We start from the raw sequence: 13845 nt of genomic DNA, 5'->3' as shown, positions 1-13845 counted from the left end.
AAAAAATTACCATCAATTCCTGTTACTGTTGTTAGTTTCTGCGGGAATGACAACAAAACAGAAATATTTGTAACAACAGGGAACTGATCATCAGTGTGCTTGTGAATCTCAGGCCAAGGACTCTAGGATACCAACTAAATGGGTTCACTACCACATTGTATTATCACTAACTACCGTAAACACTCAACATCCATTAATGAGTGTAACTAACAAACATGAGTCCCACATCCAATATATAAATACTGCACATATTTCCTTCCCCACATTTCCTCACCGTCATGGCCAACCACTAACAAAAGAAAAGCATCAGAAACATATAAACAAAAGATGGGGAGGATTAATTTTGTGAACTCCCAGGTAGCTCGCCTAGTCAGAAAAATGGACGTAAACAAAAAAATTTCAAGGGGTAACTCACATTTTCCGGCCTGGCGCTGACGTCGGCAGATGAGGATGATGACAACGCAGATGATGATGACCAAGACGATGACGGCGGCGACGATGGCGGAGATGACGATGATGTCGTCGTCCCCGGGGTGAATAATGCCTGCCACACCTTTAGTTGTAATGGGGTGGGGGAGAAAGAGGGGGGTTGAGGTGGTTAGTTGAGTTAGTTTTTGTGGTTAACGATGCATGGCTTGCTGGACACGGTATGCCACTATACTGTTAAAGGAGATATTTTTGGTTGTTCATAGTGTTAGCCACTGAGGTGAAGTGTTATGAAACAGGCAACTTTTATCATTGTCACTGCTACTACTGTTGGTAACATATCATTATTACTAATTTGGAGAAGGCTTTTGACAGCGTGGTCAGGGAGGTGTTGAAGTGGGCAATGAGAAAGCTTGGGACTGAGAAGTGGTTGGTCAGAGAGATTACTGCCTGTACAGTGATGCTTGCGCCCAGGTGTGGGTGAACGGATGTTTGAGTGATGAGTTTTCCGTGAATGTTGGATTGCACCAAGGTCCCGTTTTAAACCTTGTGTTGTTTATCATGGTGCCTGATGCAATCTCACGTGACTTCAGAACTGTGACGTCCACGGGAGATGTTCCGTGCTGATGACTTGGTGTTGAACGCAGAGAAGGAAGGGGTTTCGGAAGAAAGATCCTTGAAGTGGATTGATGGAGTGGAGTACAAGGGTTTGAAAGTAAATGTGCATGAGGCAAAAGTAATGATATCAATTACAGGTGGCGATAATGCCAAAGCAGGAGTGTGACAATGCGCAGTTTGCCGCAAGAGTGTGGGAGATAACTCCATTTCCTGGAAAGGGTGCATAAGATAATACGTACTGTAGTGGTATTAGAGACAGGCAGCAAAATAATGCTGATTTTGTGTGTGTGTGTGTGTGTGTGTGTGTGTGTGTGTGTGTGTGTGTGTGTGTGTGTGTGTGTGTGTGTGTGTGTGTGTGTGTGTGTGTGTGTGTGTGTGTGTGTGTGTGTGTGTGTGTGTGTGTGTGTGTGTGTGTGTGTGTGTGTGTGTGTGTGTGTGTGTGTGTGTGTGTGTGTGTGTGTGTGTGTGTGTGGTCAAGATCATACAAACGCAGGGAGGTGGGAAAGTTTTAACCTTGCTAGAGTGTCTCTTCTGTGTGTGAAGCAGTTTTGTTCTTTGGGGGACATGATATGTGCCGGAGATGAAAATGATTAGATGAATGTGTAGTGTGCCCTTGAATGTGAGGCCTGCAGGGGGAGGGGAGGGGGGGTAGCACTGCGAAAGAAGAGTTGAGACGAAAGATGGGACTTGAATGTATCAGTTCGTTCGTTCGTTCAAAGATTTCTTGCACATTTAGTGCAGGCCGGGCCATACATTAGCCCGTTCAGTGGGGTATGGGCTGGTTAGAAAATAGTAAGTGGGGAGGACAGGACCTGGGGATTGCCCTGCACACACGTCCTGTCTCTTGGCTGGCTTTGTGGTGTGTGTGAATAATGTATCAGTGTTGTGATGAGAAGAGGTACTCGTAGACTGAGATAGTTTGGGCATGTGGAGAGGATGGAGGATGGCAACTGCGTACAGAGGAGAGGTGTAAGCGTTGACAGTAGAGGTGCGAGCAGCAGACCGAAAAAGACTTGGGAGGAGGCTATAGAGTATGACCTCAGATATATGGAAATAAACAGAGGTTGCTAGAGATCGTGCAGCGTGGAAAGCCACCATTAAGGTGATCAATGCTGATGCATGCGCGCATGTTAGAGCCTTTATAAACTAATTAACTAAAACTACTACTTATGAAGTTACTCAGATTTTTCCTACTATTTACAATTATATTATCAAACATTTTTTTTTTTTTAGTGTATTACAGGTAACAGAGATGCTGAACGTAACAGGCAACTTATATCACTATCATTATTACTATTATTACTACCAACATTTTCAATGTTATCATATAACTACTACTATAAGTATTACTAATTCTGCTGTAATTATCATGGGCTAATTATTCATATCTATTACTGTCTACAGATATAATATCACAACAGAAAACATGTCGAGTTAATAGTAGTTAATAGGGGTCAGCTTTCTTCATCATCATACTGAAAATGACCTCTAAGTACTGCTATGTTTCTTTCACCTTAACCTGGTCCGGATTTTTGTTCTTTTGGAACTTATTTCAAGTAGCTCAGCAGCAGACAGCAATACAATGGGTGTACTGAACATCCTTTCAAAGGCACTTCATCGTGACTAGCATCATAATTATTCTAGTATTAACCTGTTGCTATAGCTCACCAAGTAAGATCGAGAGATGGCAATTTTAGATCAGGTTATGGTAAAAGAGTAAAGTTCATTTTCAGGTGCCGGTGCGTAGGCTAAATTAAAAAACATTCCGTGATGTAAATATCTTCTCATTTAACCCCTTCCCTACCATGACGTCTTGTTTAGCCTATTCTTTCTGCCTCCAGAAGACTTTACTCAGGATAGACCTTTCATACTGAAAGAGTTAATGAATGCTATATACTTAACCCCTTCAGTTCGAAAAGTCTCTCGCAAGCTGAATAAAACTGTCTCGCGGCAGTAGGAATAAAATAAACGTCAGCATCGTAGTGAAGGGGCTAAGAAATATTCTGTGAATTATATCAATTCTTAACCCCCTGACTCGGTGACCTATATTCTGTTTCTATGTATAACTTGTGAGAAGTCTCTCGTAGGGAAAACGTCAGGAACAATCTCCATTAATCTCCACCAATATGTAAAGGTTCCCATAGTTGAAAAAAATTATCAGATGGTTGAAAGAATAAAGCGAAAATTACGTCACCGGTCTGAAGGGGTTAATGCAACACTGGGTTAGTGGGTTAATTCTACAACACACATGTCTTGGATAAGACTTGTTTAAATCATCATACATCACACAGCAAACATGATACTTGCATACAAATACTTACACTACAATTTATCATCGATCTCTTTCACTTCTCGTGATATGCCTACGAAATATCCATCCATCCATCCATTCGTCCATCCGTCCAGCCATTCAGCCATCCGTCCATCCATCCATCCATCCGTCCAGCCATCCAGCCATCCGTCCATCCATCTATCCATCCATCCAACCATCCATCCAATCCCTTATTAACCCATTACGAGTGTAAGGACCTGGGGCTAGGCTTCGTAATCCGAGAACTGCGACTTACATCACAAAATGTCTGCTGCTATTGGGACTTAAATAACTTAAATCAGGCAATAATTAAATGTTTTTTAACCTTTGTTTTGAGGCAATAGGTAATTAATGACTTCATATTGATCATGGAATGGCATTCAGCTGTTTTTCAACCACTGTCCCAAGAATCTCTCCCCACCTGTTCATGGTATATTTTTTTTTTATTGTGCAGTCTCCCTGAAATTAGAAACTTAAAGTGTCCATCACTTCACTCTTGCAGATGTTGGCCAAAAACGTGGAATACAAATGCTTTAAAACAGGGTCGTTCATCTCATCAAGCTAAAAAGAGAGTGTCAGTGATGTAAATAAAAACTTCACATTTTTTTTTCGTCACCAAAGAAAAACCCTGAAATTAACTGCTTACTGACTAAACTATGAGAGACTTATATTCACTTTATATTAAACATACATATACTCTAACATGTTCTCTGTCATATCAAGGTGTGCAAAACTGGTTTCTGATGACGTTACAAGACCAGTGTCTCTTGTGCAACACTGGATGGTCGAGATTTTGTAATGCCGTAGTTTATGGGTTATTCAACACACTCGGGGTGCAACTGACCTGTACGAGTATCTGAATCTTGTAACTACAGACTTAAAGTATCTTCCATATGCCCTGCTGATAGGTCATAATACTCCTACTATTACCACCATCAAGATCACAAAATAATCGACTTTCCTCACGTTTCTTTCAACCTCTTCCTTACATTACCTGAAACTTAAATTTCAAGCACACACTCTGTATTCTGCACATACCTTCCAACCATACTTCCTATATCTAACCTCTCTTTATATTCCCTCACGCCTATTTCACCATCCTCTCTCTCTCTCTCTCTCTCTCTCTAGGTAGATTACTTAGAAACTTGGATGGTCAAGGCTGAAACCGAATTAGGTGACAGTGATTGCTTCCGGGTAGTTGAGATGGTGCAAGAGTAATTTAACACTGATAAGGGTGTAACTATTAGGAACAGGTTCCATTTTTTAGAAGATTAAGTGACTTGGGGATTCGTCGATTAGGCATCAGGAAATAGAGTTCTGCGCTAAGGGTTCCAGGAGTAAGCGTTTTTGCTTTCTTGGGTGTAGGATACGGGATGCAACTCAGAAAACTTAGACTCAGCAGCATCTCAGAGGACTCAGTCTATGTCACTGTAGCAAGAAGGAAATATTTAGGTTTAGGCTGGTCAGGAGAGATACTTTGAAAATTTACTGTAAAGACCTTATCAGGAAGTTCAAACAAATCCGTGAAAAGTCTGTTATCTGGGATCTGTTACCAATATCTGACGTTGGTTCCGTGATCCATAGCAGAATTATGAGAACTATAGTGGGATAGACGGTCTGTGTAGGAGGGAAAGTGTGATTTTTTTGATGCTCGGACAATTTTAATCATGAAAGGAACATGTATGGTAGAGGGAACCTTCACCTCATTAGTGTAGAAAAAGCTATGTTAGGTAGGGTTCTAGATGACAGAGTTATGCATGCTTTACAGTGTGACAGAGGGGTGAAAATAGGGGCAGTTAATGGCACAGCTGTTAGAAATCCAATCCCTGAGACTAATGGTGGCAGGGTAAGTGAGATGAGGACATATCACCAGACAAGTTGGTAGACATGACCTCATATTAGCCACAGGTCGAAAATCGGGATTTATGGGAATGGAAGGAACATCACATCAGTCGTTCGTAGAGTGCTGCAATCTTTACTATGGATTTAAACGATTAACAGGGCAAATTTTAGCGTGTCTCACGGCCCTACTAGATCCAAGCGTACTATGAATATTAAGCATATGAGTCCGAGAATATTATATCGAAGTGTTAAGCTAATTTCTCATGCAAATGCCGAAAATTCCACCATAATAATGAATACAGAAGCATCGTTAAACCCTCATGACAAGCACCTTAATGGAAAAGTATCAGCATAAAACTATGATAAGTCTGAAAATTCGTGACGCATACAACCTATCAGAGGTCATCTCAGTTGCCTGTCAGAGGTCAACTAGTCAGGTCGCACTCCCTAGCACTATCTACACTACACTGTGGTACAGTGTAGTGATAGTGTCTGTGGGGTGTGTTAGTTTACCCTGAGTGTAGTGATAATGGCTGCGTGTTTTTGTGTCAGTGCTGTGACAGTGTTTACTGTGTTGAGTGATAGTGTTTGTGTGATTATTTGTGTGATTACCAGTGCTGAGTTTATGTTCAGTGTTGTAAAAGTATCTGCCATGGCTTCTCCTCCCGTGACGGATGTCTCCTGTAGTGTCCGAGAAGCAGTATCCTGAGGTGAAAGATGAGTTTCTCAAACTAAAGCACGAGATTCATATCGTCAATCGAGAAAAAGTTCAGCTGAGGGAGCTCTTGGGGGGTGAGACAGAGAGAGAGAGAGAGAGGAGGGGGGGGAACTAAAGGCTGCACGCCTCTTCACAGGGGTACAACCAAGTTCACGATTAAGATGGAAGCTGAGATGAAGGGCAGAAATACATTCGACATGGTAGGTAACAAGTATGAAGGTGAAGCAGAGAGGGAAGAGGAAGGTGAGAGGACTGGTGGTGCTTCCTGTAAGATTGCTGAAAAGCAAAAAAAGAAAAAAAAGAAGAATGTTACTATTGCTGATGATACAAAGGTACGATACCTAAACAGAATAGTGTACAGTCCTCTTAAGAAACAAGAGTGTCTTCCGGGGGCCAGGATGGGCAATGTGTTAAGAAAATATCTAAAGTATCGTGGAGGACTGTGGAGATAAACCCACTGTCTGCCTCCGTTTAGGAGGCAATGATACTTGCAGGCGTAGGAGTGAGGTGCTACAGCAGCTGTACTAGGATATGTTGGATATTGGTTAGGGAGGGGGGAGTTACCCCTGTTATACTCGGTCTTTTCCCTAGAAGGCAGGTTGCAAGTGAATGGCTGAGCAGGCCAATATGTTATTAATTGCCATCTGGAAAGGTACTGCATGGTTAATGCAATACCATTCGTTGACAGCTGGAACTGGTTTTATAGAAGGGGTGCCATGTACAGCTGGGATGGGAATCATTTGAGCAGACGTGGAGTTACTGCCTTAGCTACGACAACAGACAGGGAGCTGGAGATGTTTTGTTGCAGTGAGGCATTACGGTTATATAAATGTAAATGGATCACTCAGGAAAGACTCGCATCACGTGACGTGTTAGATGTAATGAGATGTGCAGAGATTTGAATAGTGAAAACTTCTTTACAGGAACAGTGACTGAGGCACCTCAAACCTAAGCAGGTAATGACAGAGCAGCGAGAATCAATATTAATGAAAATATTAATACTGGAAGAAAACACATTTTACAAGTTAAAGCCAAGAGTACTTAAAGAAGTAAATCTAAATGTAAAGCCACAGTCAATAACAGTACAGATAATGATGACGATTATCATCATCATGATTTTTGAGTCTACTATAATCGCAGTCAAGTCTGTGTAGTAAAAGGGATGAGCTGAGGGCAAGTATTAGTAGTGAGGAAGATGCCGCCGTCATTAGTGAAAACTGGATGAATGGAGAAAAATGAGAATATGGGGCTGAAAACCATAACAATGATACAATATTATGAGTCAAATTGTGCGAGATGAAAGCAGGGTGGGGAAGCAATTTCTTTGAAAAAAAAAAAAAATTAAGCTGTTATAATAAAGCATTAACAATGGTAATTAGGAAAATGAAGACTATATGGGTAGGAATTAGTGACAATAGGGACAAAAAAGTTTTACAGGACCTCCAAAATTAACAAGACAAAGAGCGAAATATACCTTAGGAATTAAATGAATGAAGTGACAGTACAAAACAGTTATTACTGTGGAGCATTTTAATTTTTCAAGGATAGACTGTGAAAACCAAACAGGAGGCGCTGAGTCTGGAATTTTTAGAAAGAATTCAGGATAGTTTCCTCACTCAGTACATCAAGGAGCCGACATGAGGGAACAGTATCCTCAATTTAATTTTATTTAATGGAGAGAGAATTATTAACAGTACAGAAGTGGGCAGGTAACTCGACCATAGTGATCATCATGAGATAAGATTAAATTTTCATTATAAAGACAGCTCTAGGGAGAACAGGACAGCTGTACCTAACTTTCAACTAGGTGATTTCCTAGGATTAAGAGTTTATTTAATATTCACAGTACATGGGGAAAAGCGGAAATACTTGACAGAATAAGGTGACAGGGATAGGATTACTGATCAGGAGGACGTAAATTTTTGGAAGAGTAAGGTCACAGCTGTAGGAAGGTCAGAAATACAACTAGTGGTCAGGTCAATAAGCTGAAATCTCATCAGATCAATACAGGTCATTATCACAAATGAGCATTCAGTCAATGAGCAATACAACGAGTAAACAGATACATAGAAGCCAGCACAAATAAATCCCATCTAAGGCGTTTAGAATAGGCAATTCTGACCCGAGATGGGTAAGTAAGATTAGAATTTATTAAAGGTCACAGAAAAGCAAAATATAGGAGAATACAAAAGAGGAGAGGAACAATGTGTATCAGTACACAGTTCTGAACAAGGAGGTGAACAAGGAGACTAGACCGAACTGTAGTTATAAAATTAACGTTGCTACGGACTAAGAAAAAATCACAGGTGCATTTATCAATTGTACCGTACTAAAAACAAAGACTGAATAGAACCTTGCAATGCACAATCTGGTAAAACTGCGAGTGAGGATGAAGAAATGTGCTGCACATTATTTTTTCTTTCAGTATTTACTGTAGGAAACGCAGATATAATCCCTCAAGCAACAACCATTTACAATTTTAGAGATAACACTGACATTTTTAGTAAAATAGTTTTACTGAAGGAAATTAACAAATTTAAACCTCAGTAATCTCTAGGACCGAAATGTTAAAGGTACGAAGGAGGATTACGCAAGCCATTGACAACACTATTTAATAACTCTTTTAAACTCGTGAGCAGGTCCAAATGCGTGGAAGACAGTGAATGTAGTACCCATTTTTAAGAAGGAGAATAAATTAGATGCACTGAATTATGGTCTGATATGCTTAAAATCAGTAGCCGGAAAACTGTTACAGTTAATTATATCAGGTAAAACATGAGACCATCTACAATGATTTAGCCTTATTAACTAAAGTCACCATGGATTCAAGCTAGGCCGATCGTGCCTCAAAGACTTATTAATGAATTTCTCTGAAGTATATGAGATTGTTGCTAGCATGTGATATTATTATTTACCTGGACCTCACAAAAGGTTAATGGTTGAGGTTCGGGTTTCCAATACAAACGTTGATATTTAAAATGGATCGAATCTCGGCTAAAATGACGTAAATTGTGGGTTATTATAAATGTCAGATTAGAGTTTAGTCACTAGTGGAGTGCCAGAAGGAGCAGATCTTGGTCTCTTACTGTTTATTATATATAAATTAATTATTTAGATTTGGAGATCAATAGCATTATTAGTACATTTACCAATGACAATAATTAAGATATATCATTAATTCAATAGACGTCTCTAAAAGCCATTGAAGGGATCTTAACACACTATGTAAATGGTCAGAAGACTGGTAAATGAAATTTAACGCATATGTAGAACACTAAACATGGGCAGACTTATCAGAGATAACAAATACAAATTATGTAATAATGAAATTTTAAAATCAGACTGTGTGGGCAAACCTAGGGTCATAGTTAGCTTAGTCATGAAACCGAGGCAACAGTGTATTTGTGCAAGAAATAAAGTGGATAAAGACATAGGATCTATTTCCAGAAGCGTGCATAACAGAAAAGCAAAAGTAATACTACGATTTTATCATTTGTAAGGCCAAATTAGATAATGCTATCCAGTTTTGGTATCCTTACTACAGAATGGACGTAAATTCCTTAAAATGTGTGCAAAGCAGAATGACAAAATTGATATACTAAATTCAAAACCTTTTAATATGAAGACAGAATGAAAAGATTAAATTTGCAGTAATTTGAAAGGGGTTGAGTACAAAGAGATTTAAATGACACAATTAGATGAAGGAAATAAGTATGGGAGATACTGACAAGGTCTTAAAACTGAGGAGTTGGGACAGAACTCGAACTAATGGTTTCCAACTAGATGCACTCCGATTCAGTAGGGAGATAGGAATTGATTTCGCAACAGTAGTGGATGAGTGGAATAAAATACCTATAGTTGCTGCCTCTTCCTTTGAGAATTTCAAGCAGGGGTTTGATAACCATATGACAGATAAGGGTTCGATTTAAAAACTGTCCTGGTTACGAGTTTATTTCTTCCGTTTTAGGTTTCACTACGGAAGACAATTTTCATATCATTCTTTCTTACAAAATTTCCACATCAAATTTTTGATACTACGTGGCATTCCTTCTCATTTTTCCCGGACAGTTTTTGCTGGAGGTTTGGTGGGCGAGGGAGAGTCTTTCCTGCTATCCTTCTTGTATTCTAATAGTTTTATCACACTTTTCAAGGTGCTGCCTGGCATGGGCTATTTACTTTTATGCTTTTATATGTTAATACTCACATAAATGCAATACTGATCGGTAAATTGGATGTTGAAACATTATTCTTCATATACTGAAATATTCAGAGGGAGTAATATATATTTTTTTTTTTTTTTGGGTGCAGTATACAGACCACCCAAATTAGATTTTTTTTTTTTTTTTTATAAATAACAGAACGGAGGAAGGAAAAACAAATGAGTAAAAAAAAATAATCCATACGCCAGATTACTGGTGTCCTCTGTTCTTAAAATATCTGTAACAGTTAGACTTGAACAGTTGTGGGCTGAAATTTGGAGGAAAACAACTTTGGGGAAGCGAAAACTGTGAGCTATTTTACGAAGAAAAAAATCAGTCATAGAAACAAGGACCGCATTATTTGGGGGGCCTTCAGTGATCCTAATACTGACCGGAAAAATCGTACACAAAGATAGGGAACAGGTTGTTAGATATTGTAGATGCATTTTTAGGCTGGGCTGTGAATTCGCAGACGCATAGCAATAACACAGCCTACTCAACCTTGTCCTACCAAAAGTGATATAATAACTTTGTGTGGGGTAGGTGAGAATTTTAGTTCCTGCAATCATAATGTCATCAGACCTGAAATTAACATAAACTTTACGACCAGTACAAATGGCCTTTGTTCCTAATTTCAAAAGAGCTAACTTCAATTACAGGAGAAAGGAAACTGCCAAAATCAACTGGATTAAACTGCTACTGGTTGATAACGTTGGAGAAATGTGGAAAATATTTGCAAATTAACTGATGCCCGTCGAAAAAAAAGAGTATATCGAAAACAAGCCAAAGGAATAACTGCAATAATAAAGCAGCCTAGATTTAGAAACGTAGTTAAGAAATTATTGGCCACATGAGAAGGACATTGACAACATAATTATAAACGGACAGGAAATCACAATGGATGTACCACATATTTTTAATTTGTGGAAATTCACAAAAATTATCCAGAATACCAAATTAAGACCACCAGGCAAAACTTTCTCGTAAAGCAGTAAATCCCCAAGATTATTTTTTTTTTAATATTATGTGTGTAAGGACTAAGAAAAATGTACAAGAAAGCATAAGTTCTCCATTCAACTCAGGTGATCTCGTTCATGGTAACCTAATAACAGCAGCAACATCGAATGATTTTCATACAGCATAAACATTCCCAAATCTATCAGCTGCTTTTCTCAATCAGAAGAGGATAAATTATCAATCAATGAGGGGACGCAACAAATGAAACGACCCAACAAATCAAATGCCACAGACCAGATATACTGTGCGAATGCTACAAATACTTAGCCTTTGCGATAAGTAATATTTTCAATAAACCATTAACTGAATGGAGAGTGCCTAGTCAATGGAAACTCGCTAATACATCACCTATCTTTCAAAATGTCATTGAAAACACTAAAAACTACCATCCAATTAACCTAACGTAAGTTTTAAGTAAAGTTTTGAGGAAAAAATTTTACAGATTAAATTGCCTTAATCCTTGATAAGCATAATCTTATAACAGATAATCAGCACTGGTTCCATAATAATGGATCATGCCTTACAAATCTGCTTAAAAAAAAAAAAATGATAACTGGGACGCAAAAATTCCATCAAAATGCCGTTAGATGTAATATTTCTAGAGTGTGTTTAATAAGGTCACCCCTCTAAAAGTAGAAATAACTAGCGGAGTTCCTATGGTCGGTTCTAGGGCCAATTTTTTTCACTATTTATAATAATGATCTAGAAAATACTGTAAACCACTGTAGTTCCTAAGGCAGTGAAGCTTACAGATGCCACGAAATATGAGACAGTGTTATCACTAAAGCAGGCAGTGATTCTGTACAAAACAACCTGCATAAACTATTAAATTGAAGTGACAATGGCAAATGAATTTTAATGCAGATAAACGTAAAATAACGTACATCAGCGACAAACACATTAAACATGAGTACAACATGTTCGTTATCTCACTGATGGAAGTAATGGGCAAGAAAGATCTAGGAGTTACTGTCAATAACGACATGGAAAACTCTTAAACACTGTATAGCAGCCAGTAACAAAGCAAACAAAACGCTTAGCTTCATTGGAAAAAAAACTCTATCACAAAACGCCTAATGTAATCTCTAAGCTTTAAACAGAATGAGTTAGACTACACCTAGAATACCATGTGCTGTACTGGTCCCCGAGCCTCAAGGACGAAGGCAAACTCAAAAGTGTACAACGCAGAGCCATTAAAACGATTCCGTCACTACAAAATTTACTGTATCAGAATGACTGAAGAAACTTAATAGGTTTTCTATTAAAAAAAAGAAAAAGTGCGACTCAGAGGAGGTCTAACGCAAGTACTTAAAATTCTTAAATTAGATGGAGTTAGATATGAAAATCTGTTCCAAAACCAGGACGGTACTACGACTAGAAATATTGGAAGGAAACTCATATGCAAGCGATGCAACACAAACTGAGGGAAAAATTACCTCAATATTTGCGCAGCGGAACTGAATAAGTTAACAGCATCAATAGTTATCGCAAAAATCACTAATACATTCAAAATTTAATTACAACAAATATTTCTTGCCTATAGGCTGTAACTAATTGAGCTGTTATTTCCAGGTGTAAATGTACGCTGACGACAGTGAGACGTTTGTTTAATATGAGAACGTTATATGTTCTTTGTTTTTCAGATTTGTGGATTAAGAGATTACTAACGCATCGTTGTTCCTCTTCTGACTCTCATATACAAATTTCCATGCCTGTTCTTTCTAACTACAGTAGCATGGTATTTTTTCTATCTTCTTCCTGCCGGCATTACCGGATGGTTGGGTGGGTGGGGGAGAATATTCCTCTTTTATTCTCTTACAGAGCTTAGCTGAATACTTTTTTCAAAAGGATAATCTCGTCAAGGGCCAATACGCTTCCAATTATCTGCACTTCCTATGTACTCTGTACTCCTATGTAATCTCTCTCTCTCTCTCTCTCTCTCTCTCTCTAGGACTCATGTTACCCCTACTTCTTATGTACTCTCTCTCTCTCTCTCTCTCTCTCTCTCTCTCTCTCTCTCTCTCTCTCTCTCTCTCTCTCTCCCTCTCTCTCTCTCTCTCACCTGTCACATCGATCTCACAGGCGATGGACTCTCCAATGGTGTTGTTGACAAAGCAGGAGTAAGTGCCGATGGACTCCGAGGTGGCTGGAAGTCGGAGGCGGGACTCCAGCCCTTCAGAGGTCACGTCTTGGGTCAGTGTTTCGTTACCCGTACGCCACCTGAGGGGAGGAGAGGTCAGGAGTCAATGGAGATAGGTAGGAGAATTGAGGATTGGACTGGGTTGGGTTAGGTTGGATGGGGCTGGGCTGGGTTGGGTTGGGTTGGGTTGGGCTGGGCTGGGCTGGGCTGGGCTGGGCTGGGCTGAGCTGGGCTGGGCTGGGTTGTGTTGGGTTGGGTTGGGGTGATCTAGGCTAGGCTGGGTTGCTTTGCATAACTCTGCTTTGCACTGGGTTAGTTTAAGTTAGGTTGGCTTAGGTTAGGTCAAATTTGATCCAACCTGTTATGTTATGCTGTGTTATGTTGTTAGGTTAGGTTGTTAGGTTATGCCAGGCTAGGCTAGGCTAGGCTAGGCTAGGCTAGGTTTGGTTAGCTCAGCTTAGCTTAGCTTAGCTTTGCTTAGGTTGGCTTAGATTAGCTTAGGTCAGTGAAGTTAGGTTCGGTAACATTAGGGTAGGTTAGATTTGGTTACCTTTACGACACTTGGGGGAGAAGT

At 39.4% G+C, this 13845-nt stretch overlaps 1 protein-coding gene across 1 annotated transcript in view; it reads right to left on the bottom strand.

Annotated features, from left to right (window-relative positions):
- Positions 1 to 13845, bottom strand: part of nrm (neuromusculin) — a 160579-nt gene that overhangs the window by 62305 nt on the left and 84429 nt on the right. The window contains exons 18-19 of the mRNA XM_080269865.1: positions 13194 to 13351; positions 416 to 544 (exon numbers count right to left, since the gene is read on the bottom strand). Of these exons, the coding sequence (XP_080125991.1) occupies positions 416 to 544; positions 13194 to 13351 (287 nt within the window). The remainder of the gene's footprint in view (positions 1 to 415; positions 545 to 13193; positions 13352 to 13845) is intronic.

Source organism: Coenobita brevimanus, chromosome 38 (genome assembly GCF_032717465.1).
Source record: "Coenobita brevimanus isolate Jiangsu-jjx chromosome 38, ASM3271746v2, whole genome shotgun sequence".
Taxonomy (NCBI): domain Eukaryota; kingdom Metazoa; phylum Arthropoda; class Malacostraca; order Decapoda; family Coenobitidae; genus Coenobita; species Coenobita brevimanus.
The sequence above is the reverse complement of the archived record's forward strand: the minus strand, read 5'-3'. Positions and strand labels throughout refer to the sequence as shown.